We start from the raw sequence: 26,083 nt of genomic DNA, 5'->3' as shown, positions 1-26,083 counted from the left end.
TATGAATCGTTAACATGTTCGTACTCCTGCAGCTTATTCGAACTCCAAAACGTGGTCGAATCTCTATTTTCTGGGTCCTGCGACGACGGTGGATTGGTGAAGCGTTTGGTGGTGAAAATGTTAGTTGGTTGTCCTCTCTTCTTTGTTGGAGTGAATGTGCCAAACCAATTCGCCAAGCGCCAGAATAGATGGAAGTGATCCAAACATTTACATGTTTTATAAATGGAAGGATAAAAAATGGGATTACCAAAAAAAAGAAGGATAAAAAAGTGTTTCTGTACCTTAAGTTTTTGGGAACTTTAAAGAAAAGCTTATGATACTATTCATTTTAACGAAAAATCATATTTTTACATAAAAAAAAATCAGTTTTGATACTATTCATTTCACTCTTTATTTTGTCCTTATCATTAAAACTCAAAGTTTCCAAGCTATTTTTATTAGTTTTTCTTAAGTTTTTTTTTGGTGTTTTTAAAGTAGGTCACGAGAATTTAGTTCTTAAACATTTCAGTGCCATACTCCGAAGTTTTAAAAACTCAGTAGCTTGAGTCATTTAACTGAAATGAATCACTAAAATTATTGCTTTCCCTAAAGCCCACATAACAGCAATGATCGCAAACAATTGCTGCTGGTGATAACTTTTTTGAAAGAGAGCTGAATATGGTAAGTATTTAAACAAAATCATAAATGAATATAATCATATCTGAATATGAACACCCTAATATTTTTTTGGAACAAAGCCACCCCTGGTTTGAAGTTAGAACTTTTCAGTTTCCTCCAATATTGTATCGCCAATGATCCTGTTGGAACCAGACAATTTCTGAGTCTTGCCTCTACAATATCACAATTTACAAATTTATTGATTTTTGTTTTGGTTGAAAAATGGGCTATATGCTAATAACTCAAACAAAAATATACTATATAGATTTTTACGAACAAAGCTAACTGAACAAGATAATAAGAACTCATATATGAGAAAATTAATCGATGTTGTCTATTATCTAACTGTTAGAATCTTTGACTTTTGAAAAAAAAAAAAAAAAAAAAAAAGCAGGATGTCATGGTTATCTTTACTAATTAATAAAATACCTATTGTCAACTAAAATCCTATGAATTTACTAGTTTAACTCTCTAATTAAAACAGAATATGAATAAGAAATATGGAAGAGAAATGTAATTTCACACAACCAAATTTTATTTTATATTTTTTTTTCCAAAGCCTCACATATATGTAATTATAACATATATCTAATTTAACAAAAAAAAAAAAAAATCATATTCCCACGTTCTCTATTACTCTCTTCCTCTCTCTCCTTCTATTTCAAAAATAAAAATAAAAAAATTTTCTCACACACTCTGTGTGTGCCCATATGCTAGTGTTATTTAAATTAGGAAGTAGAAGACTTGGTAAATGGCATAAAAAAAAAAAACAAGATAAACTTATATAGTCAGAACCATTGTAAGTGGCTCAATGGTAACAGTGGATTGAGACTCTTCAACAAAAAAAAAAAAAAATGTGGGAGGTTACGAACGGAACGAAATTCTCCGCAACGTTCCCAAACCCCAAAAAGATGAATAACCCTGAAGTACCATCACTTTTTTTTTTTTTTTTTTCCAGACTATGAACTTATAGAGCTGATAGTCATAATGGTAGTTTATGGCATATGAACCAATAATTCAACTCTCGCATAAATCGATGCTGCGGGGCGCGAAATCAGCGCAACTCTCGCAACTCTCACGCGCTTCTTATGCGAGTAAGTTTACACCACCCAGCTCGCAAATCACAGGAGGAACCAAACAAAACCGATCACAAACCGGAGACAGACACAAAAGCTGCTGACTGCCCCACATCTCCTACAAGGAAAAGAACCAATCCTTCATAATCTCCCCTCCTAAATCCTCGTATTACTGTGTTGCTGTCTTCCCTCCTCTCGGATTCAAAGTTTCACACTTTTAAGGTCCGCATTTGATTTGTTTTTTTGTTTACATTTCCAGTTCAATCAGTTCCCTCCCACTTTCTCACCTAATCAAAATTTTTAACCTTTTTATTGTTTATTTATTTATTTATAATCTTCTGGGTCCATTTATTTCTCCTTTTTTTTTTTTTTAATTACATAATTTACATGTTTCTTCTTACCATTTGATGTAAAATTTGTCTGAGGTGGTCCAGATACATTTAAAAGCTTGATAATTTCATCCTATTTTTCACTTGGGTCCCCAAGTTCAGAAATTTTAATTGAAATATTGAATCTTGTCACAAGGGTTTTCTTCTGAATCAGTAAATAGCTTCAAAGTTTGTAAATTTAAAGCAATGTTCTTAATTGTTTCAGTCAAAATTTGATTAATTAATTGTTTATTTAGTACAGAGAAGGACAAAGTGGGCACACATAGGCCAAGGGGAAGCAGTTGAGAGGTTGGGAGGGGGTGAATTTTTGGATTAATGGCTGGTTTTGGAACTAGCGATATAAAAGAGAGAGAGAAGGAAGAAGGTGGTGACAAAAACATTAATACTTTAGAGTCCCATGCGGTGATTAGAACAGAAGGAGGAGAGGTTGGTCAAAGTAGCAGTGAGAGGGATATGGCTCCGGCCACCGGAAATTCGATTCACCGGTCGGGTTCCCGGCCTCAGTTGGACCTCAGCAAAGCGGCCATTCAAGGGAATTTTGAAGAGAGGGACCCCACAATTCTTCTGCCTAATCAGTCTGATGACTTGTCTCACTTGGCTTTGGACATTGGAGGTATAATTGTATTCTTCCCTTGAATCACTTGCTTTTGAAAAGTCTTTGCGGTTTTTGGTTTCTAAATTTTCTGTTTTATTGGTTAGCTTTTGGTAATTCTGGTGTCAGTTTTCAGTGCATGGGTTGTGTTTTCTTTTGTTCTCTGCTTAGCTTTTTAGATTAAAGTGAACATCTTTTTTAAGGAAAGTAGAAGTTTGATCTGTTGGAGGAAGGGGCTTGTAGCTCAGTTGGTTAAGTGCGTTCACCAATGCATGGAGATCTCGTGTTTGATCTCCCCCTCCCCCAATATGGCATGTATAAAGATATGTTTGATTTGGTGACGAGAAAGAGAGATTATGCATGCCATGCTATATCCGGTGTGAACTGCTTATTGTGATCGTTGGTGCTATAATTTCTGGTGTTTTAAATTTAACTGTGAATTTGTGATCAGTACCTGGCTGTGTGGGATCGCATGTAAATTTTGAGTTCAAAAAAACTGTTTTAGTGTGTTTATAAAGATCGACGTTTTAAGCTGTTTAATGGTTAATGGCAGGATCTCTCATCAAGTTGGTGTATTTCTCAAGACATGAAGGCCAATCAATTGATGATAAAAGGAAGAAAACTTTGAAGGAGAGGTTGGGAATATCAAAAGGTAGTAGGAGAAGCTACCCTGTTCTAGGTGGGCGGCTTCATTTTGTGAAGTTTGAGACAAACAAGATTAACGAGTGCTTAGACTTCATCTACTCTAAGCAGCTTCACCGTGGTGGTATATTTTTCTGGATGTTCTTTTCTCTTGTTTCAGTTGTTTTATTCAATAGCCAAGCATGGTAGATTTCTCGAACTTGTATGATATTTATGCTTGAATCCTTATGTAACTGTGTCAATTTTTAGCAAAATAATATACCTGTGTTCTAAGAAAGACAAATTGTGGATAGGAATGGATGCTCGGATCTGGAATCCTGATGCCCCAACCAATGAAAGTTCCGTAATCAAGGTAATATAAGTGTTTATCGATCTTGTTATGTATTTTAGAAATCCATTATTCTGTGTATTTTTGGGGATCATACTAATATCAATGAATGAATTCTTGCCTGAAGGCTACAGGTGGTGGGGCATACAAGTTTGCGGACCTCTTCAAAGAACGGCTTGGGGTTAGTCTTGACAAAGAAGACGAAATGAATTGTCTAGTATCTGGAGCAAATTTTCTACTCAAGGTGGGTGTTGATACAAGATAACATTTTCTTATGGATTAGGTTTTTTTCCTCCTCTTGATGTGTATTTTTGTTTGAAAATGATATGAACTTCTTGTATGTCCATTAGTTTTCCAGTAAGAACATTAAAAACTTCTAATTCTCTGCTCCTGGGTGTTGACTTTGCCTCTATCAGTAAAATTGAGTTGAGTTCATACGTTACCAAGAAAAACAAACTTTAATTTTTAGTTTTTTTGTTTCACTTTATTTGTGATATTAGAGATTTTTCCTTATTCGAGAAATCTGGCATTTTGTGTTTATTTGATTTCTCAATTGCTCATATCTCTTCTTGAATATGGGAGTTCTGTCGTTTAAGTGTTGAATATATTATCGTCTGAAAAGAAAGACGGTGATTAGGAATTATCATGAGATTGTTCATTCATGGCTTGCTGATAAATTGTCTGGGTACCATATAGGGATGCCATCAAGTACTCTAATCATATTAACTTTTAGTACATTTTTGCCTTCTTTCCTCCATCATAACCATACTTCTCTAAGAGGTAATTAGATGTTCTACCATGATTCTAGTAGGCAATTCGTCATGAAGCTTTCACACACATGGAGGGTCAGAAAGAGTTTGTGCAGATTGACCAGAATGAATTATTCCCATATCTTCTAGTTAACATTGGGTCCGGTGTTAGTATAATTAAGGTAACTCTTTCTTTTGTTTTCTTTTTGTTAATTGAATTCTGGAGGCTTGTTGAGTTTATTAATTATCAATTAATCTACGTTGCTATAGGTTGATGGAGATGGCAAATTTCAGCGGGTAAGTGGAACAAATGTTGGTGGCGGTACTTATTGGGGCTTGGGAAAACTGTTAACAAAGTGCAAAAGGTTTTTTTTTTCCTTCTGATTAACTTTTTGTTGCTTTCTATTTTTCATCTCATCTCTTTCTAGAAAGTTTGTCCAGGTCTTTGACTAATTCATTCCCTTATCAGTTTTGATGAGTTGTTAGAGCTGAGTCAACGGGGAGACAATGGTGCTATAGACATGCTTGTTGGGGACATTTATGGTGGTATGGACTACTCAAAGGTATGCAGATTGTCTATTCTGTTGAGAACACTACTTTGAAGTTTGGAGCTGTAAATTAGTCAGAAATCTTGATATTGATTATCATGAATTATGCAAATTTTCTTAATCTAGTGGTGAGACTAAGAATCCCTAATCATAAAACATGTTATAGATCGGTCTATCTGCATCAACCATCGCCTCTAGTTTTGGGAAGGCTATTTCAGAAAACAAGGAGTATGAAGACTACCGCCCTGAAGATATATCACTGTCTCTCTTACGAATGATTTCTTATAATATTGGCCAGGTGTGCTCTGCAGTTACAAGATTATGCCATGAAAATGCAATTTATGTTGTACCTCTGTCGAGTACATGAAATCTAAAAATGATAACAATAATTTTTGTTCTAAACAACTAATAGATGTGCTAATTTTGGTAGATCTGATTGGACTGTTCTGCTGTGCAGATAGCTTATCTAAATGCACTACGGTTTGGTCTGAAGCGAATATATTTTGGTGGTTTTTTCATAAGGGGTCATGCTTATACCATGGACACTATCTCCTTTGCCGTTCAGTTCTGGTACACATACAATTTTCTTATCAAGATTTAGACTTTTATTCCTCTTCTTCCTTGTCTTTGATATTGAGTATAATTTGTTTACTGTTTTATCGTAAAGTTTGAAAATATCATATGTGTTTTTTAGGTCAAATGGAGATGCACAAGCAATGTTTTTGAGACATGAAGGTTTTCTGGGAGCTTTAGGTGCATTTATGAGCTATGAAAAGCATGGTCTTGATGACTTGATGGTCCATCATTTAGTTGAAAGATTTCCTGTGGGCGGTGCATATACCGGAGGAAAGATTCATGGTCCACCACTTGGGGATTTGAACGAGAAGGTAAAATGTTATCAAAGTTGAAAAGACCTGACCCCGAGCTGCTGATTCTCTGATAATAATGGATCTGGGTCGTATGTTTTTCTCTTGTTTAGTTTCGGGAAGGCATGAATTCAGCTTTAATTTATCGGTCTGAAAAAAATTTAACAAGTTTAATGTCAAAATGTCCCGCAATGCATCACAGCTTTTTTCGGGGAGAGAAGCAAATTAGAGTTGGAAAATTGACTCCACTACAATGATTCTCTAGAATCACATCTTTTTATACTTTTCCAAATAAATAAATAACTGAGGCATCTTTGAAGATTAGATTATTGGAGCAACTATACAGGTGCATATATACTTTCTAAAGGCCAACTTGGCTAAAAGGCAGAAGGGTAGGAATCTATGGATGAAATACCATAAGAGCTGCTAGAGTTTGGACCATAGGAATAGGAAAGGTTGAGCAATCAGCTGCGGTTTCCATCGTTATCAAGGACAGAGCTAGGAAAGTCTGTAGGGGTGAGCTACTTTTCTTTTTCTGTTCGAGGTAGGCTAATTTTATAAAAGAAGGTTGTGCTAGTTTCAAACTAGACAACTTTGGCTTATAGAGCTGCATGCTATTTTTTGAAATTCCAAAATTTACCCTAGGCTATAGCCCACCCCAGCTTATTCTACCTCCGCCCTTGATTGTTATCGACTCTTCAGTATGTACAAGGCTACAAGCCATTGTTTTTTACTGGTCTCACCATGAATGCTCCTATATATCATTCCCTAATGAGAGGAGCTTTAATCTTATGGTACTTTAGGTCTTTGTTGTCCGGGATTTGATGTTCTTGTTCTTTTTCATGTTACTTGTATCAATTTCTTTACTAGTAAAATTTGGGTTTCTTGTAAAAAAAGGGAAATGATTATACTATGCTCTGTAATGGAATTCTAGTCTTCGGACAATTTTGTCTTTTCAAGTATGTCCAAGAAATCTTAGAACTTAAGTGAGTCGGAAACCTTGATTGCAGATTTCATGGATGGAGAAGTTTGTTCAGAAAGGGACTGAGATTACTGCTCCAGCACCAATGGCTCCTCCTGGAACTACTGGACTTGGAGGCTTTGAAGTTCCTTCGTCCAAAGGAGGTACTCTCCGTTCTGATGCAAGTGCTTTAAACATTGGGGTCCTACATCTGGTACCCACGTTGGAAGTCTTTCCATTATTGGCGGACCCAAAAACGTAAGTCAACTTATAGATTTTTATTGATCACTACCCTGCGAATATAGTTGCTGGGGCCTAGATTAGATGGTAACTATACCTCTCTGATAGAGTGGAGTTCCATGATCACCCTTCCCGTATGTCCTATCCTCACAAAGTTTGTGTTTTTGGAACTTCGACAGTTTCACTCAGTGTGTTGGTATCCTTTACAATGATACAAGTGAGACACTAATATGTTTGGTACAGCCGTGGGGCACGTCTTTTACCAGGATCTGATGATTGGTGCTGAGTCTTACACTATTTTGGTTTTTTTAATCTTACATGTCCTTTTACACTAAATACTTGTTTTGTTTGTTTTTCTGATGTTACAGGTATGAGCCTAACACTATCGATCTCTCAGATCACGGCGAGTTAGAGTGAGTACATGCTGTTAGTTTTCTTTTTGCTTGGAAATCCTCAAGAGTCCATCTGCACAACGCTAGTAACTATAATGTGTTATTTGAAATTGTCTATGTCCAAATTTATGAATGATTAGTTTGTTATGGGTAATTTGAGTGTCTTTCGTGTTATAGGTACTGGTTCACTGTGCTGTCAGAGCATCTACCAGACCTCGTTGATAAGGTAAACATAGCATCAGCTAGAGCATCTGTTTCATAGAACTCTATTTTTTTCACTGTCTAAAGTTTTATAGGCAACCAAGTGTCCGTCAGTTATAGTTAAATGTGGAAAATATTGAAAAGTTCACTTTCTCTTTGGTTTTTATTTATGCGATTTTGCATTTCCATTTTGTTAGTGCTCATTGTGTATTTAGAATCTTCCTTGATAATATTAATGCAAACAGAAATTCAGATTGGATACATTTTCATTATTGATTTATGACTGATTATGTTAGGCAGTGGCAAGTGAAGGTGGAACGGATGATGCTAAAAGAAGGGGCGATGCTTTTGCTCGTGCTTTTTCTGCTCATTTGGCACGGTATCTATGCTATGAGAAATTATATCTAATATTTGTTGTATTATATAACATTCTGGTCTGTTATAAAGCTTGAAACTCCTGGTTCTGTGCGTCATACATGTGCGTACAAGTTTGTAATGCTATCATGTATCCTGTCTGAAACCTTTTTTTTTTTTTTCTAAAATAATATGTTCTTGGAGATCAATGAGATTTTTATTTGCACTTATTCCATTTAACATCTTCCAACTGGCTGTATAGGTTGATGGAGGAGCCTGCTGCATATGGAAAGTTAGGGTTGGCGAATCTATTGGAACTAAGAGAAGAATGCTTGAGGGAGTTCCAATTTGTTGATGCATATAGAAGTATAAAACAAAGGTAAAAGAAAGTCTTTAAATAGTGTAAAAGAAGGTCTTGCCTGATGAAAGTCATTGTTTCATATACTTAACTCGTAGTGATTCTAACCCTCTCCTGGTTTACGAATGCAACAGGGAAAATGAGGCATCACTTGCTGTTTTAGCCGATCTGCTGATGGAGCTTGATAGTATGAGTGAGGTACAATTCCTGTTCTTCATTCAATATGGTGGTTACCAAATGCCATTAAGGTATCAGTTGATATTTATCCGATTCATCTTTCATTCGGTCTTTGCAAAAGTTTAAAGAGTATGGAAGCCTAGTCTATTATGGTTGAACTGTGGTAAATATAAATTGTTGTGGGCACCTCGCTACATTTTCAGACGGTTTAGTTTGTTCCTTCCAGCACAGTTGAGCCATTCCAACTGGCACGTTTTGAACTGTTGTTCTGATCATTCGAAATCTTCTTAATTTACAGGAAGCAAGACTACTTACCCTTATTGAAGGTGTCCTTGCTGCAAACATTTTCGACTGGGGATCCCGTGCCTGCGTGGATCTCTATCACAAAGGAACGATTATTGAAATTTATAGAATGAGCCGCAATAAGATGCAAAGACCTTGGCGCGTAAGTGGATTCAAAACAAAGTTCCCTTGTCCTTTCAGTTGTTTCAAATTAATTGCCGATTGGGTATTCGAATGTAGAAGAGCTGTTAATCTTTATGCAGGTGGATGACTTTGATGTTTTCAAAGAGAGAATGTTAGGATCTGGAGATAAAAAACCTCGTCCACATAAAAGAGCTTTGCTATTTGTGGATAACGCGGGTGCTGACGTTATTTTAGGAATGCTGCCCCTAGCACGGGAACTTCTCCGACATGGAACGGAAGTAAGTTTTGCTGCCAAGGCTCATTCCGTATCTAATTAAGTTGTGCATTGAAAACATCGTAATAAGATTGATTTTGCAGGTTGTCTTGGTTGCCAACTCCCTCCCAGCTCTAAATGATGTAACTGCAATGGAGCTTCCTGAAATTGTTGCCGAATCTGCCAAGGTCAGTCCACAAGCATAATTAAGTCTTTTAACCTTTCTTTCGTATATATAAAATGATGAGGGAAAAAGAAACTGATTCTTCTAGTCAACAGCATTGTGACATTCTTCGCAGAGCTGCTGAAGCAGGAGGTTTACTTGTCGATGCAATGGTTAGCACTCTAGATGGTTCCAAGGGAAATTCATCTTCAGTTCCATTGATGGTTGTTGAGAATGGTTGCGGCGGTCCTTGTATAGACTTACGGCAGGTTAGCTCTGAGCTAGCTGCTGCTGCAAAAGAGGCCGATTTGGTATGATCCTTGTTCAAACTACTAAAACCATTGTCAAGCATTACTCATAACATGATAAACACCCGAAGAAAAAAACAGAACGAGTTAGAAAAACTCTTCGAATCATTCTATTGACTGAATACTATTCATGCAGGTTATCTTGGAAGGGATGGGCAGGTCTCTTCATACCAACTTTAATGCAAAGTTTAAATGTGATGCGTTAAAGGTGAGGATTTCAATGGTTGTCGGTATTAACCTTGGTGTGATGTTTCCGGTAGAGATAGCGAACCAAGTGAACTTTGATCCAACCTGCAATAGGATTCTAACGTTTTCTTTTACACTGCAATAACAAGAACAACTTCTAATGCAGCTTGCAATGGTGAAGAATCGAAGGCTGGCCCAAAAACTGATCCAAGGCAACATATACGACTGTGTTTGCAGATACGAACCAGTAAGTTAAAAGCTCCGGTTCGCATCATCTTGTAGCGCCCGGTTGTAAGCCATGGGAGGTCTCGATCTTAGGATACAACCGCTCGATACAAAAACGACTAAAGACTATGATTGTATGCAGATTTACAAGGACCCCGATTCAGTGGCGGGGTTAATGGTTCTCTTCTCTGTATGTTATGTATTTGTTCATTGGCATCCGAAAGGATGCGGCTTTTCGATTGTGCAAACAAAATTGACACAAAATAATGTCGTCCACAAAACTAAAGTACGAAGAAAAAGAACTGAAATCGTCACCAAAGGTTATATACTGCGACCAACTAGTTTATATCTTGGAACTTTTTTCTGATTACGTAAAATCATGCTTTTAAATGTGCGGTCCTGATTTACATCCTATGGATTTTATGGATCCGCATCTTTTTCAATTATAATTCTTATAAAATATTATGGTTAGCTCTTTGTGAAGGTTATACTCCGACTAGTTTACCAAAAAAAGGTTATACTCCGACTATACTCTTATCATATTTTGATCAAATTTACGAGTTGCTCAACTATAGTTTGTTTCTACGAATTGTGATTGGAAATTCTCCCTTGATTTCTCTTAGAACATTTTCTTTTATCAATGTGAATTTGCATTAAGTTACAGGATCGACTAACCATAATAATTAGTTATTGAATTCTTATCCTTGTGAATTTACGTGGTTCTAGTTGAGTAATCTCTTTGATGTTTGAAGATATTCGAGAAGAAAATTACATTGGAGGCTAATTAGTTGATGTTAAGCTACTTTATGAAATAAATGGGTCAAGCAGTAATGTTGTCGTCTTTATTTAAACGTGTGTTATATGAGTTAACCATGATAATGTGTTATTTCTACCACACATTAGTGATAATTAATCTCCCTTTCATGCAACCGTACGAGGCGATAATGTACTTTTAATCTTCGAATCAAACGATACGTCAAAACAGAGTCAATAACTCTAAAAATTATGGAATAAATATACATCATGCTAAAAAAGACTCAAATCTAACAAAAGTCCAGTCAGTCAGTACTATAATCTGGTGGTATTCCTCTTCGCTTAGAAATGAGAGGTCTTAGGTTCGAATCTCGTGGATGGCGAATTCAATACTAAATTAGGTTGCTCATTATGTGACTTAATCGAACTTCTCTTCTACTGTAAAAATATCGATCTACTCAAAAAATCTAACTAGAGTCTAGAGTGCTTACGTTCTCACGTGTACTAAGAGGACGTGCAGGCCACAAAAACCACCTTTAAATACCGACATTTTGCTACAACATAGCCGAGAGCGACTCTCTCCCTCACTCACTTACACTCACTCACTCACTCAATCTCTCTCTCTCTCTCTCTCTCTCTCTCTCTCTCTCTCTCTTTCTCTCATTCAGTTCGATACGCATCTTTCGCCTCTTCGGCCTTTTCCCCATAGATTCCTCAAAACTTGTAACTCTCGAGGATCTCACGCGCCGACCCACCATTCCAGCTTAGGGTTCGTCTCGGATCACACAGGCTCAGCACTCATGGAACAATCATACATTTTTCTTGAGGTAATTTCATTGTTTCCTCTTCTGTAATTTCTTTCTGGTAGTTATGGGTCTTAAATTTTAATTTTTTAGAGAAGAAATTTATTTAATATTTAGGTCTTTGCTATCATTCTGCCCTAAAAATTTTGTTTGTTTTTTTTTTTTTTTTTGGGGTGCTGAATTTTTTTAGTGATGATAACAAAGCTTTGTTCTTTTTTGTTTATTTTCGTTTTTTTCTTCATTAGGTTTGATGTTGGGAAAAATCGGTGGACTTGTTAGGAATTTGTAGACAATGGAGAGGCCAAAGACCCCAGAAACCCTAGAAGATCAAAACCCTAGTGGTAAAACCCTAGAAGGGGCATCTGAGTTGTTAGGGTGGAGTGAGAACTGTACTGGGTTGGAGTCATTTCCTGGAATTTTGGGAGGTAGTGGAGAAGGAGTTGGTGTTACCGGTAATGATGCGGCACTTGGTTATGTGGAAGGGGTGACTCAAGCGGTGGAAGCCAAGAAAGGAATCCTGGATGGTAATAAAGGAGAGGATTTGGGATTGTTGGGTATGGATGCAGTTTCTGGTATGTTTAATAGTTGCATGAATGGTGTTGGGGTTGAGGAGGCTTGTTGGCTTAATGGTGTGGTTGGTGGGGAAAATGAGGCTCAAATGGGTTCCCAAAGGTTGCCATCCGAAATAGGAAATGATGTTCAGATTGATTTTGCGGAGCCACAGTCAGATGGGAACGGGAACTTAGAGGATTTGGGTGGTAATGAGAATGAAGAGGGTGGAGTTGATGTGGAAAGCGATGCTCAAATGAGTTCCCAACATTCCCTATCGGATAATGGAAATGACGTGCAGACGGATTTTGTGGAGCCACAGTCAGATGGGAACGGGAACTTTGAGGATTTGGGTGGTAATGATAATGAAGAGGGTGGAGTTGATGTGGAAAGCGATGCTCAAATGGGTTCCCAACGATTGCCATCAGATAAGGGAAATGACGTTCAGATGGATTTTGCGGAGCCACAGTCAGATGGGAACAGGAATCTCGGGAACTTAGAGGACTTGGGTGGTACTGATAATGAAGAGGATGGAGTTGAGAAGATAGCTGATTATGATGATGGTATGAATGAAGGAAAAGCATTGGGATTGAATGGGATTGACTTAGTTGGGGTTGACTCATCTAGCAAGAAGATAGAAGTTTCGGATGATGGTATATCACTGTTCGTGGATTTTAGTGGCCATCCACCGGATGATCTTCAGGTGGCAAGTTGTCCTGGATTTGCAGGTACAGAAACTGTAGAAGAATTTGGACATGATGAACAGGAGAAGGATTTTGATTATCAAGGCTATGGTTTTTCTGTGGGTGACATTGTATGGATTAAAACCAAAACCCAGACATGGTGGCCTGGTAAAATATATGATCCAGTATATGCGTCAAAGTTTGGTGCCAGTGGGGATCCAGGGGGCTGTCTACTAGTTGGATATTTTGGGATGAGTCATGTAGCATGGTGCCATCCATACCAACTAAAACCTTTTCGTGAGTACTTTGAGCAGATGTCGGGGCAAAGCAAGGCTAGAATATTCCTTGGAGCTGTTGAGAAAGCACTCGAAGAGTTTGGTCGGCTTGTAAAATTGAATATGACTTGTATGTGTGTTTTGAAAGAAACCCACCTGTCAGCCAGTGATGCAGAATCTAACAAAGGAATTCCCATGCCTGACCGCAAATCTGGCAAACTTGGAGAATTTTCAGTTGATCATTTTAATTCTGCAGAGTTTCTTGCGCATCTCAAAAATCTTGCACTGGTTGTTTCCATAGGTGGCACACTTGATTTTGTTGTCAAACGAAATCAATTATCAGCCTTCTACCGTTCCATAGGGCACAGCCAACTGCCTATGCATCTACTCCGGGAAACAAATGATGCTGAAGATGGTGCTGATTGCAAGTCAATGGCTAAACGTAATGTCGACATTCGGGTTGGATATGGAGATACTGAGCTAGATGAAGTGTTCTTGAAAAGCACACCATTAAATAACTCTCAGAAGAATGGAAGAAATGAATTGTTAGACAAGGTTTTTGATGGAGACAATATTGCTGATGAAGGTTTCATCTCAGGTTCAAAATTGAGGAGGAGAAAGGTGAAGAGGGATTCTGACTTTGAATATGGTGATGTTGGAAATGAGGGAATGACTGAAAAAGGCATTGAATCAAAAGAACGGAAGAAGAGCAGGTACTTGTCTTACCCGTACATAAACTTGGGACAGAAGGGATTGCCTGCTGAAATGGATGATGAGGGAGTGGCTGCAAATGTTGATGCCAGCCAGTCTAGTGGATCGCCTTCTAATTTTAAATTTACCGGTGAGAAGTTCTGGAGAAAGTGGTATAAAAGGCTTACAGGTGAAAGTAACATATCCGGTGACCCAAACTTAATAAATGCATCTTCTGCTGAGTTGCTTTCTGAAATCTACTGTACAGCTGTCAACTGCCTATATCCGAACGAAAATAAGACATTTGATTCAGTTGCCTGGTTTGTTTCTAGATTCAGGATTTCAGTATTTCATGATGAATCTATTTGTGAAGCCTATCGTAACAATATGGCTGGTCAGGAAGATGCTAACCCCAACCTGTTGGGATATAGTAGTCAGAACGAGGCAAAATCTGAACCAAAGAAAAGGAGGAGAAAGTCTAAGTTGAAGCATCCAGAGGGCGAAGACACTGCCAGCATACCAAATCTAGTTCAAAGCACTTCAACTGCTACAAAGAAAAGGGGACGACCAAATCTGGGAAGATTGAAGACTAAATCCCTTTCTGGACTGTCAGATGTGAATATTGGCATCACCCCTGATAGCTTTTTGGTGCAAGAGTCGTTGGACGTACACCCTCTCATGCCCTGTGGTAAGCAAAAGAATAGAAAGATCGATGATGTAGCAAGTCCAGTGTGTCTGCAGAATAAACAAACTACAGGAATTCCAGATTTAAATGGGAACAATCTTCTACCTGGCCTTCTCGGTGATGATCAACAGGCTATTGGCACTGCTGCTTCTGAAGGTAAAGTTTTGTTAGAAAATAGGTTAGGGAGTGAAACGGCTTCAGAGCATTTGAAGTCTAATATCCCTACTGGCTTTGTAGATGTGAATGTAAACAATGTGAAACCTGGTTCTTTGGTTGTAGATCTGCGGGTTTCTCCTCAAGCTTTGTCATGCCTGGACCCCAAACAGATTACTGGCTTACTCTCAGCTGAAACTAGGCCTGCACAGAGAAAGAGAAAGAGAAAGGAGAAAGCAGAACCAAAGCCTCCGGCTGATGGTATTCCAGATTTGAATGGAAGTAGTGCTGAATGCAACTTATTGGGAAAGGCATGTCAAGAGTTTAATGGCCTTACGCCTCCAATTAAACCAGAGCGGAAGAGGAGGAGGAGAAAAGGAGAAGCTACCGCTATGCAGCGGAAACTGGATGTGAATAATGGTAAAGCTCAGATTAATGATAAGGCTCTGGCAACTGCTCTTATGTTGAACTTTTCCCCAGGAGTAGCAATGCCTTCAAAAGATGATTTGATTTCAACATTTTGTCGGTTTGGACCTTTGAAGGAGTCGGAGACACAGATGTTGAAAGATCCTGGTAGTGCCCAGGTTGTATTCATGGAAAATGCTGATGCTGGAGAAGCACTTCGGAGTCTAGAGAAGGACAACCCTTTCGGAGGAAACCTCGTTAGTTACAAGCTCTTCCATCTTCCATCTGTGTCCAGGGTTTTAGAACCAGGTTGGTCTCTCCCCACAGGTCTAGCCTCTCCAAGTTTGCCTGAAAAGGCACCTCGCCTCGACTTCATAAGGCAGAATCTTCAGATGATGACATCAATGCTGGAGAACTCAGGAGACAATCTTTCTCCGGAGATGCGAGCAAAGCTGGAGTGTGAAATTAAGGCCCTCCTGCAGAAGGTGAGCTCCATGACTGGTTCTTCTTCCTCTCTTAATTGGAATTGAAGGTTATGGAAGTCTTATATGCGTTGTCTGTAAATGTAGGGAGTGACTCCTTCGGGCAGGCTCTGTAGGTGAATTAATGTTAGAATTGGAACCTTCGTAATTTATTGCATGTAATGGCATAGGCAAATGACCTATTGCATTCGAACCTCTATGTATCTCTAGTAATTCGGCTTTTCGTTATTTCATCTCTCTCTCTCTCTCTCCCTCCCTCCCTTTTGTAGTGTTATTTCATCACTCGGTTCTCTCTAGTAATTCGGTTTTTTGTTGTATGGATTTTTCTTATGGTTGTGTTTGGGGTTCTTGTTTATGTTTGGCCTGCAAAGTGAACGAAGCTGAATTTAAAACAATGATGAGTTATATCACAGAGGTCGGACGATTTGGTTTTGCTGTTTAGACCGGTTTGTTTATGGTTTGTAACTTAAAACAGGCCGGACCGTTAGGTTCTTTCAGTTTCAGCCTGGCCGGAGTTTTGGTTTTCAGTGGTGGCGGCAGAGGACTGCCTCCCACGCCGGACGTCAAAATAGTCAAGCAGTGTTTCAATCTCCAAAACAAAGCTGGAAAGCTTATTTCAAACCAAGCTTTTGCAGAAGAGTCACAAAATTATGGCTTCATATCAAATTTGTATTCACAACAGAAAATTCATATTCGAAAATCGCGAACAACTTTCCGGAGATCATGAAACCCGATTGAGCAGAAACAACAATGCAAATCGTTTCAGGAACACAATAAAACAACTTCGAATGCTACTCCAAAACGGCAACTCCTCCAGCCGTCTTTATTTTCTCAATTATGTCACTTGCTTCCTCTTTGGTAACCCCTTGTTTAAGCACGCAAGGTACCTTCTCGACAAGATCCTTAGCCTCCTTCAATCCCAGATTGGTAAATGTCCTCACTTCCTTGATCACCTTGATTTTTGCAGCGGCATCGAACTTCTCCAATTTCACATCAAAAGCCGTTTTCTCCACCTTCTTTTCCTCGGCCTTTGAACCACCAGCTGCCCCTCCCTGTGAACCCAAGTCCAAGCCTTCTGTTGATATTGGTTGCAGCTTCGGATGCCTTAGCCTCTCAGCAAGAGTAGGACCAAGTTGGCGCCGTGCTTCAGGGGCCAGTGCTGCAATTCGCTCAGCAAGCTGAACGATTTTATCTGAAGGTGGAGGCCTAGGACCGTACGGGTCATAGAATGCCGGATATTTGTACTTTTTTGGCTTGGCATTGGGATCCCGGGGCACAAAATCAGGTTGGAAGCAACGAAACTGCAAAGGACCAGTTGTTTCAGGGAGAGTGGGACGGGCACGAAAAGATCTGGCAACTGCAATGAGCCTCATGGTTCTTTTTGGATCAATGGAAAAATTGCCTCATAGAATGAAAGATAGCTCAAAAGGCTGTTATCTGCATTAACCAAGTTGCACCATTGGGTTTATATAGCACAATCTGAACCGAATGGAAAATGTCGAGAAGTCGCCTGTCTGGAGGAAAACAAAAACAGAAGAAACTTCAATTAGCAAAAGGAAGAACATTCCCTATCATTGTAAGTTTTACGAATGCATCACCGGTCCTTCTGCAGACTGATTAAGTCTACAGCTTCAGGATCATGTTACATGTCAATGTACATATCTAACATAAAAAAACAACAACAAGAGAGAATTAAAATTAATGGAGAATTCAAAGGGGCATTTCCACAAACGTGTGGCGTGCAATGACAATGGCTCGTAGAAAACAAACAATTTCCCGGAAAATAATACTCAAAAGCTATCAATTTTAACAAACTAACCACAATATTTAACAACCCCATTAGCTTAAAAATCCCGCCCTAATCGTTTCGTACAAAATTTACCCTTTTGGACTACAAACTCGTAATATGGTTCTGCGTTTCTCATAAAACTCAATAACCTCCATAGAAGAAAACAAAATCATCTGAATTCAACAAAACCAAAGGATATACCAAAGAATAGGAAAGATTTAAGAGAAACCCACAAGGAAGAAACTCACCGTAGCTTCGTAAGTGCGTGCGAAAACAGCAGCCAACTCCAGGAGAGCGAAATGAGGCAGAGAAAGCCAAAAAAATACGTAGGAGATGACTGGAAAAGTGTATATGGTTTGGTTCGGGTTACTATTGGCCCAACTAAACCTATTACTGAAGGTGGATTTGCCTACTTGTGTCCAAGGTTTCTGGGCTGGTGGACACAATAGTTTACTCCTAGACCCAATTCTGGGGCCCCAAGACCCCCAAACCAATTAAGAAAACCTACCCATTTAAGACTTGAGCCTAATCTCAAGATTCGAATCCACGACTTGAGGTGTGTGGCTAAACACTCTTAACCGACTGAGCTACAAATTCTCTTATGCCTGATGGCCAAGTATAGAAGAACTTTAACAAAACAATCAAAAGTGTAAGAGTGGGTAATATTTTTGGAAATGTGAGACTTGTCGCAGTCAACGGTGGCAGATATAATCTTAAGAAGGTTTCTAGTTAGAGCGCTGTTATTTGGAGCATATTTATTGATTTCATCATTGACTGCATCTCTAATACAAGTAATGTGAGCCAAATAACATTATTTTTGTCTTATATATTCATAAATCTCATGAATGTACTAGTGTCGAGCGCATTGCATGCCCCACCTAACTTTTTGCCTACATAACTATATTATATATACCATGGCAAGGCTTTTACAAAATAAACCTTCTTCAATTATTCAACTCAAGTCTGATCCATAGGGCAAAAAATTATAAATAAAAAACCTTAATTATCAAGTAAACTTAGGAGTTTTTTCTCTTTTATAATGCCAATTAGTAACTTTGTTTGTGTTACTATTTTTTCTTACAAGTTGTGCTAAAATTTTCTTCTCCTTCCATGTCTATTTTCTTACACCAACAATGGGGTCCTCATGGCAAGAAAGAACTCAAAACTCAAAGATTGAATAGTAAGTTTTGCTTTCACTGAAAACTCTGGTTTGCTCTCCTTTTATGTCTCAACCATTCCCAACCAGAAAGGCAGTTTACAACACTTTATAACTTAAACACACTCCAATCTCCATTGATTCGAGATATTTTTCAGTGTGCTGGACACACGGTTCGGTATATCATGTGTAATAATACAATTGGTTGAAAATTTCAAAAAAAATCAACTATTTTAATATGAAACTGGGTGTGCCAAATTGAAAAATTTCTAACATCGACCATGGAGACAAATTGCACATGAAAAAGAGATAATTAAGACTACTGATTAAGTACTAAATAACACATAATCTATATTTAATTAAACTTTTAGACCATAAAGAAACACCACTATATCTTCCTCGGTATTACAACAAATCCTGGACCATTGAATCGTCTTGCACTTGCAGCCAATGAGTACAACAAATTGGAAGAAAGACCAAAGACAAAAAAGAAAGAAACAAAAAGAAAATTAATAATACAACAAAAACCAATCATATCTTGCAGCCAAATGCAGTACTCATTTTTGGACTCTCCATGCTCCCATTCACACACTCTTTGTTAAGTCAAGAAAGATGAAAGCAATGCCACCTCCATACATAACCACTGCCCAACCCACCCACCCCACAGAAAGGAAAAACACAAAGAAATTAAACCGTTTTTCTAAAAGACGTACATTATCTTGAGAATCGGCAATGTGATATTTTGGCACCTATATGCATGTATGTGATGTCGACTCATCACATACATGCATAGAGAACTAGCAGTGCATGCAGTGGTAGTAGTAGTAAATAACCTACTGATCTAAATGCAGATGATTTATAATTAATTGAAGTCACTAATCACGCCTAATTACTTAATTAGACTAATGGATTTGTTGTGGAGGGGACATAACTGTTCATCACATTGCTCCATGATCCTAGGCCATTGAGGTACCCAAATGAGTCCTTTCCAAGGTCAGAGCAACCAGCTTGGTCTTGCCACTCAGGCGATAAGAGCTTCGTGTTTGGTTTCACATCCATTGCATTAATTTGATGATGATCCTCATGATTTGCTTGATCATATGGCAACATTAACCTCTGGCAACTGTCCATGAAATTACCATTCTGCCCATCAAGTGATGACATCCCAAATGGAGATGAGCAAATGCCATGAAAGCTTGACTGATGATCTAATCCATGACTAACTCCACCCATATTATTTCCATATCCACCCATCATACCCAAATCAGCACCACCCCCCATGAAATCATAGTTCCTGGCATTCTCCACTATAGCCTCCAACTTGCTCTCCATGAAATCAATCGGTCTAGGGTTACTATTGTCCATGAAGCTACTAGGGTTCATATTACTTCCAAGCATCAAGTTATTGAGGTGTGAGAACTGCATCTGATCAGGAAAAGAAAGGTGGAGATCAGTTGGGATGTGAGATATCGACGACGAAGATGATCCGGGGTGGTGGTGTTGGTTCATCAACAGTGAAGGGCTCTGATCATTGGGTTTCTTGGAAGAAACTTTCTTGTTCTTTCTACACCCGCCGCCGACGGGGATGTTTCTGAGCGTCCCGCCTTTGGTCCAGTACCTTCTGCAGGTCTTGCAAAAGTACCTAGGTTGGGAGAGGCTGTAGTTGTTGTAGTAGCAAAACTTGGTGTGGGTGGAATCGCACCTAGGGCACTTGAGGGCTTGGTCGTGCTGGGGCCTCAGCCTCCGCTCGACCAACGGCCTTGAGCACGTTAACATGTCACCGGATAACGGCGAGGACGAGTCCATGGGAGAGTCCTCGCGAATCGTTCCCTGCAGACATGGAAAGGAATTTAGGAGATTGCGTCAGAAAATATTATTTTTGTACTCCATCACTTAATAATTTTAGGGCGACACACTCTTTGTCCTTCCGCTGCATATCAATTAATCAAGCCAACATAAAGCTAGCTAGAAAGTACTACTAACATTTAGTGAAAATAGCTTCAAGAAAATTGGAAACTTGAGGGGGGAAAAAAAGAAACGGCACAATCGAAACTACTCTACTTTCATCAAACTATTGTTCACATTATGCTCATATTTATGAATTTAATAAAAATTCTGATGGGAATTTTTTTTCCCTATATGACGTTACTTTGTTTTTAGGTTATCAATGAGAGTTTCGATATTACCCTATCCACATTTCCCAACTAGCTAAAAATTACAGACTTCTTTGGTTATGAATGTGGTTGTCTCATCTCATCACTAGCTAAAATAATAGCATTTTCCATGGCATTACAGCGCTGTCTATAAGATACTTTGGTCCTTAAATTCTAGGAAAAATGTATATTAGTTATTCTGCTAGCAAATATATATTAGGCGCTTTCAATATATTGCATTTTCAGGTGCGAACTCATGATGAACTGAGGATGGAGCTAGTGGTCACATAATATAAATTAAACTAAATTAAAATGTCTACTATGAAAACAAAAACAAAAACAGAACAGAAATAAACAAATTGGTGATGATGAAGTACAACGTACCTGTAGCCAGTCAGATGAATCCATGCAAACTTGCAGAGAATTATGACCCATCAAACAAAACTAGCCGAACCCAGAGAGAGAGAGAGAGAGAGTCCAAGCAGAAGCAACAATTTTAACCAAAGTTTTTCCTTCATACACACTTCATTTCCTTAGCTCCCTCCAGTTCCACTAAGCGAGAGAGAGAGAGAGAGAGAGAGAGAGAACAAGTATGTTAATGAAGGAAAGAGCGACTGAGGGAATGAATGTAGCTAAGTGATGGGAAGAGGAAGGTTCTTATTGTGTGGGAGGGGTTGGTGTTGGAACTATATAACAAGAAGAAGAAGCCACAAGAAAAAGGCGAGTGTGTGTGTTTGAGTAGAGCTGCTGAGCTTTCTAACCCTACACACACTCTCTCACTCGGCAAGGATATGTAAACACCGTCGGTGGCAGCCCCAATGGCCCCTACTCTGTCTGCACTCGGACCAACACTGGCCCCACACCTTACCTCACCTTGACTGAAAGCCTTCCTTCACAACGAACGGCCCTGATGCCATCATGGATTTTAGGATTAGACAGCTTGGGCCGTTGATGTCATAGTCTCATACGTCAGAGATAACGGCGTGGTCGTAACACTTGAACGATCGTCAGTTTATGTGACATGACAGAATGAGAGACTGAGAATATTTGGGTCCTAGATAAAGAAGGATACCGAAAGAGCACTCCACTTGCGGGAAAAATTTTTAGGAGTGCCGGGTACACCAAAAATTTTTGGTGTACCCTCACTCATAAAAATTTGATTTTATTTTTTTATTGAAAAATAAGTGAGGTAGGGTCCACCATTATGAGTGAGGGTACACCAAAAATTTTTGGTGTACCCGGCACTCTGAAAAATTCCTCCACTTGCGGGCCCAAACGTGTGGGTCCCATTCGCCCTCCTTCTACAAGCAAAGGATATATTCTTCCCACCCTCCCCCTAATCATGTGCAACGTTCTAGCACATGTATATGTCCACTGTTTTCGTAGACTTCGATCGAGTTATCAACTCCAGAAGTCTAAACAGTTTCATTTCTTGATTAGTCATCCTAATATGTTATCTGATTTGTAAATGTTTGATTTTGAAAATTATTCCTAAACTGTTAAGTGAAAGTTTAAACTTTAAAACACTTGCATTTTTTTTATGAGTAGATTTATCTTAATTGTGGAAAGACAAACAGATAAGTGTAGTCTCACTAGTACTACATACCCTAGAAACTAAAAAAGAAGAAATCATTGCCTTTTGTAAAGAAGACTCTGATATGATTTTAGTAAAATCAGTTTAGATTATGTCATAAAACTACTGGACAATATATAGAGTAGTAACTTATTATAAAGATATACAATGTCTCTTACTCTCTAATGTAGAATGACGCTCTCAACACGGGGGTCAATTAAGTGTCATTTAATTTCACAATATATGAGTCATACTTTCAACACGCTTCGTCACATGTGGCGTTATTTAAGCCTAATATAGATAACTTCATAAAAGAAGCTATGGTTTCACTACAAAACTAATTGATAACAAGAGGAAGTAATGATCCATATTAGCACAATGTCCCTTGGTTCCTTTACCTGGGATAAACTCAATAGTACCACTAACCATATGCCAACAATACAGATATCGATCAATTGCTACATAATGTACGCGTGTGTATTACATTAACTAATATTGTTATAACCCAAATCAAATAACGCTTGGCGCGCTGGTTATGAATCAGGACGAGGGACATTCGAATTGAGCTAGCTCTAATCAATCTAACACACACACACACACACACACACACACACACATATATATATATATATGTATATATATATATATGTGACATGCATACATGCCATGGATGCTGCTCGATCTTGATAACCTTGAGGGTTTGATGGCGTGAGGAAGACACTCAAAATCAATGGGGCCCAAAAGTTCATCTGTCATATGACTCTATGAGTAATTAAAGTGGGTTGTGTGCCCACGTTAAATTCCACCGTACACTAACGGTTCCATATTCCTATATACAATAGAAGGTCAGTGAATCCATCTGATATCTGTTTTCTTAATCATTTCATTGTTCTTCTCTCAGCAGCTGCTGCATATCTTTTTGATCATTTCAAACGACTACAACTGTACAAATATCCTGGAATCTGATCACACCATCTCATCCCGATCAACTTCATTTTATCATTTTTGCTTTGTTTCCCTTTAATTATTTGTTAAATAACTTGGTGTATGTTGAACCAGTTAAAGAAACTTTCATAATAACTTTGTGATGAGCTTGCATGCGGGTTTTGAAAGTGAGCAATCATTTTGCTAAATGTTGAGGGAAGAAGGACCACGTGCTTTTCAACTATATACACTATATTAGAGCCTGGATCCAAAGCCTATGATATTAATCAAAATTGTTATGTTTGATCCCTTTTGATTTAACTTATTTTGTTGATTCAACAAAATGCATTTGATCTAATGAAGCTATTTAGTGAGTTTTACAAACCTTGTAGCTATAAATTATCACTGCTAATTGTCAAAAGATGATCAAATCTCACGCAAGGGGAGTTGGGCACCAGATCTGGAGATGCATACTAGTTTGAATTAATACGTTGTCTAATCCTTTTTATATATAAGGTCATGACAGCCTTATACACCCTTAATTAGGCCATCTCCAGCCAAGGGCTATAGGCCACATTTAGTTCTAAAATTGACAAACTTAGTCTCCAACCAAAGGGTAAAAAGGAATCAAGCTAAAAGAATTAGGTTAAGTTTGGCTCCAGGACAAACTAAGTTTGGCTTCAAAAAGTAATAAAATATGAAGGGGAATAAAATATAGCCCTACACAATTGAAGATGAAAAAAAATTTAAAATAATCTTTAAAATATTAATTTTAGAAGATTAAAACATAGCCAAGAGCTATGTTTAGCCCTTAATGACTGAAGATGGTCTTAGCCTTTATCTCGTAACTGTCCATTACGTGCCACTTACATGTCGGTAATTGTGAGAGAGAGATGATGATGATCCTTTGTGTCTCACACTGCATGAATGACATGCCTAATCTATACACGTTTTTATGGTACGTATATAAATAGTTACACATCTAGAGTGAGAGAGTAAGTTACACATCCGGTTGCAGATTCGGCATGCTGTCATTCATGAAACACGTTTTAGGGCAATTTAAGCATCGACCATATGACTACAAAACTGACCCAGTATTAACTAGGATACTGCTTTTTTTCTTCAGCATGGCACATGCTGTGCACTACTGGGGCATGCATGCTTTGCATATTCGATAGCAAAGAATCCCCTATACATATAGAGACAGATCACTTTCAAAGCATGTCCCTTTAATTCATTAACTTAATATTAACAACAGGTCGATGCGGAAATCTTGAGCTTCAAGCTTCTGAAAACCTGTCCCGTAATCTTATCTCTTTATGCATATATTGCTTTGTGTTCGATCCTTTTTTCTATATCTTCTCTTCTCTCACTCAAATAAAAGTTTTGCAAAGGACAGTTTGATTCTTAAATTCTTCACATCTTTATCGATCACTTTTTTTATTTTTCCAAATCCAATGGGAGAGAATGTCAATGTTACGTGTTCTTATTGAAACGGTTCAAATTTAAGTTGCTAAAAAATTACATGGATGTTACAGAATATTTGTCCAAATTTCAAATTCCAGAGTGCATGCCCGTAGAAACATGATCAACATGTATGAAATGGTGTGACTAAAGCATTTCTAGCTAGGGTTAATTTGAGTGGTCCTATCCATCATGGTGGTCAAACAAACTAAACCTCGTTATGGGTGCAGTCAATCAGGTTCTTTGGGGGCCAAAGAATGGACCCTACAGTGAGATAGCTGTCGATCCCTATGCCTTATGCTAGCTAGGGCACATGTATGTAATGATGTGCAGGTATTCGAGCAAAAACCAATACCAACTTGATCTTGGGACCATATAATTGGCCAGAAAAGTTTCATGATGTCACTCTAGGTTATTTGGGTTTTGGTAGTGGTGCTAAATTTAGGGGCTGGGTGTAAAAATCTAAATAAAGGTAAGTTCAGTAATGTGATTAAAAAAAAGATAAATACGTAATTGTATATTCACAGTTTGTTAATAAAAAAATTGATATGAAGGCATTTATCTAACATTTGGTAATGTATTATAAATTTAGAAGTTGAGAGTAGATATCTAAAACTAAATGTAAGATAATGTTGACGAAAGAGAGAGGGACGCATAATTGTGTGTGTGTGTGTGTGTGTGTGCGCGCGCGCATAAATGAAAGCTTAGATAGCCGATTCGGAACGATGGAGTTGCACAATATGTTTTCCATTTCTGTTTGTTATGGGAGTTGCTTCATTCTTGTCTTGTGGTTGGTTTTCTTGTGAGTTAAATTTGGAAGTTGAGTAGAAATCCCAAAGAAGAGGTAAGATAAATTTACAATCACATAATAAAATATAGTTTTTGTAGTATTAATATCATGTTTTACAAGAAATTTTCCAATACGTCAGGAACACGATTTGGTACATCAAATGTTATTATATAATTTATTAAAAACTTAAAATAAATTACAACTAATTGTATAATAACACTTAATATACCTAGTCGTATTCTCGGTATTGAAACTTTTTATCACATTCTACATTCGTTTTCATGCATGTGAAAGAAAAAAGATTGCGTGTGGTTTGTTACCAATACAACCAATAGTCATAGATTATGTGCACTACTTTCTCTTCAACTAAGAAATAAAAAATGGATAAATATATATAAGTCTGCTGCAAGATCACACCATAGTCAGACTCTTAATCGCATGCGCGACACTTCCAACGGTGAATGCGGCGCGCGGCATACGTATATAGCAAACAAGTCAAAAATATTCTCTTTGCTATATAAAACTCCACCTAATAATTGACCAATCTACTATTGGTCGGTCGACAGGATCTTCAGCCTCATTCTGGAGAGATTTTTCAATGTGATCATCATACGAAATGGTACATCACGTATTTCTATATAAATAATGGGTTATATATGTTAAAA

General features: G+C 38.1%; 3 protein-coding genes and 1 non-coding gene across 11 annotated transcripts; 2 read left to right on the top strand and 2 right to left on the bottom strand.

Moving 5' to 3' along the window:
• The first annotated feature begins 1,588 nt into the window (after positions 1-1,588).
• LOC137713342 (pantothenate kinase 2) lies at positions 1,589-10,439 on the top strand. 4 transcript variants are annotated; one of them, XM_068452631.2, is made up of 23 exons: positions 1,589-1,955; positions 2,364-2,735; positions 3,268-3,480; positions 3,650-3,708; positions 3,812-3,928; positions 4,496-4,615; positions 4,704-4,798; positions 4,903-4,996; positions 5,148-5,279; positions 5,439-5,551; positions 5,676-5,868; positions 6,858-7,066; positions 7,417-7,461; positions 7,618-7,666; positions 7,938-8,020; positions 8,258-8,374; positions 8,488-8,551; positions 8,829-8,975; positions 9,076-9,234; positions 9,314-9,397; positions 9,489-9,683; positions 9,817-9,888; positions 10,033-10,439. In XM_068452631.2, the coding sequence occupies exons 2-23, from the start codon at positions 2,438-2,440 to the stop codon at positions 10,120-10,122; spliced, it is 2,748 nt and encodes a 915-aa protein (XP_068308732.1). In that variant the 5' UTR covers positions 1,589-1,955; positions 2,364-2,437; the 3' UTR covers positions 10,123-10,439. The 4 variants fall into 4 exon arrangements, with proteins under 4 accessions (XP_068308732.1, XP_068308731.1, XP_068308734.1 ...); XM_068452630.2 differs by having other exon boundaries at positions 1,626-1,955; positions 2,359-2,735; XM_068452632.2 differs by lacking the exon at positions 1,589-1,955 and adding an exon at positions 2,214-2,275 and having other exon boundaries at positions 2,359-2,735.
• A 972-nt stretch (positions 10,440-11,411) lies between these two features.
• Positions 11,412-15,802, top strand: LOC137712883 (serine/threonine-protein kinase ATM). Of its 4 annotated transcripts, XM_088684407.1 has the most exons (4): positions 11,412-11,671; positions 11,893-14,685; positions 14,809-15,572; positions 15,657-15,802. In XM_088684407.1, exons 2-4 carry the CDS (start codon positions 11,940-11,942, stop codon positions 15,687-15,689), a joined length of 3,543 nt encoding a protein of 1,180 aa, XP_088540533.1. In that variant the 5' UTR covers positions 11,412-11,671; positions 11,893-11,939; the 3' UTR covers positions 15,690-15,802. The 4 variants fall into 4 exon arrangements, with proteins under 4 accessions (XP_088540533.1, XP_068308167.2, XP_068308166.2 ...); XM_068452066.2 differs by having other exon boundaries at positions 14,809-15,802; XM_068452065.2 differs by having other exon boundaries at positions 11,893-15,572.
• Positions 15,803-16,196: 394 nt separating this feature from the next.
• LOC137713611 (uncharacterized) lies at positions 16,197-17,761 on the bottom strand. Of its 2 annotated transcripts, none has more exons than XR_015955512.1 (2): positions 17,607-17,761; positions 16,197-17,083 (listed from the first exon to the last, which is right to left on the bottom strand). It is a non-coding gene; the product is annotated as an uncharacterized LOC137713611 (transcript). The 2 variants fall into 2 exon arrangements; XR_015955513.1 differs by lacking the exon at positions 17,607-17,761 and adding an exon at positions 17,168-17,191.
• Positions 17,762-18,840: 1,079 nt separating this feature from the next.
• LOC137713763 (dof zinc finger protein DOF5.6) lies at positions 18,841-21,435 on the bottom strand. The gene is made up of 2 exons (XM_068453111.2): positions 21,052-21,435; positions 18,841-20,344 (listed from the first exon to the last, which is right to left on the bottom strand). The coding sequence occupies exons 1-2, from the start codon at positions 21,100-21,102 to the stop codon at positions 19,412-19,414; spliced, it is 984 nt and encodes a 327-aa protein (XP_068309212.2). The 5' UTR covers positions 21,103-21,435; the 3' UTR covers positions 18,841-19,411.
• Between the last annotated feature and the right edge of the window lie 4,648 nt (positions 21,436-26,083).

The sequence above is a fragment of the Pyrus communis genome, chromosome 14 (assembly GCF_041283825.1).
Source record: "Pyrus communis isolate YQ-2024b chromosome 14, ASM4128382v1, whole genome shotgun sequence".
NCBI lineage: Eukaryota > Viridiplantae > Streptophyta > Magnoliopsida > Rosales > Rosaceae > Pyrus > Pyrus communis.
Note: the sequence above shows the minus strand (reverse complement) of the source record. Positions and strands in the feature narration are given on the sequence as shown.

Excerpts from the sequence above, each read along its gene's own strand:
- LOC137713763 (XM_068453111.2), bottom strand. The coding sequence starts at position 21,102 with ATGGGTCATAATTCTCTGCAAGTTTGCATGGATTCATCTGACTGGCTA. Across the intron at positions 20,345-21,051 it reads ATTCATCTGACTGGCTACAG|GGAACGATTCGCGAGGACTC; the intron begins GTACGTTGTACT and ends CCATGTCTGCAG.
- LOC137713342 (XM_068452631.2), top strand. The coding sequence starts at position 2,438 with ATGGCTGGTTTTGGAACTAGCGATATAAAAGAGAGAGAGAAGGAAGAA. Across the intron at positions 3,929-4,495 it reads GAGCAAATTTTCTACTCAAG|GCAATTCGTCATGAAGCTTT; the intron begins GTGGGTGTTGAT and ends TGATTCTAGTAG. Across the intron at positions 7,462-7,617 it reads TCAGATCACGGCGAGTTAGA|GTACTGGTTCACTGTGCTGT; the intron begins GTGAGTACATGC and ends TTCGTGTTATAG.
- LOC137712883 (XM_068452063.2), top strand. The coding sequence starts at position 11,940 with ATGGAGAGGCCAAAGACCCCAGAAACCCTAGAAGATCAAAACCCTAGT.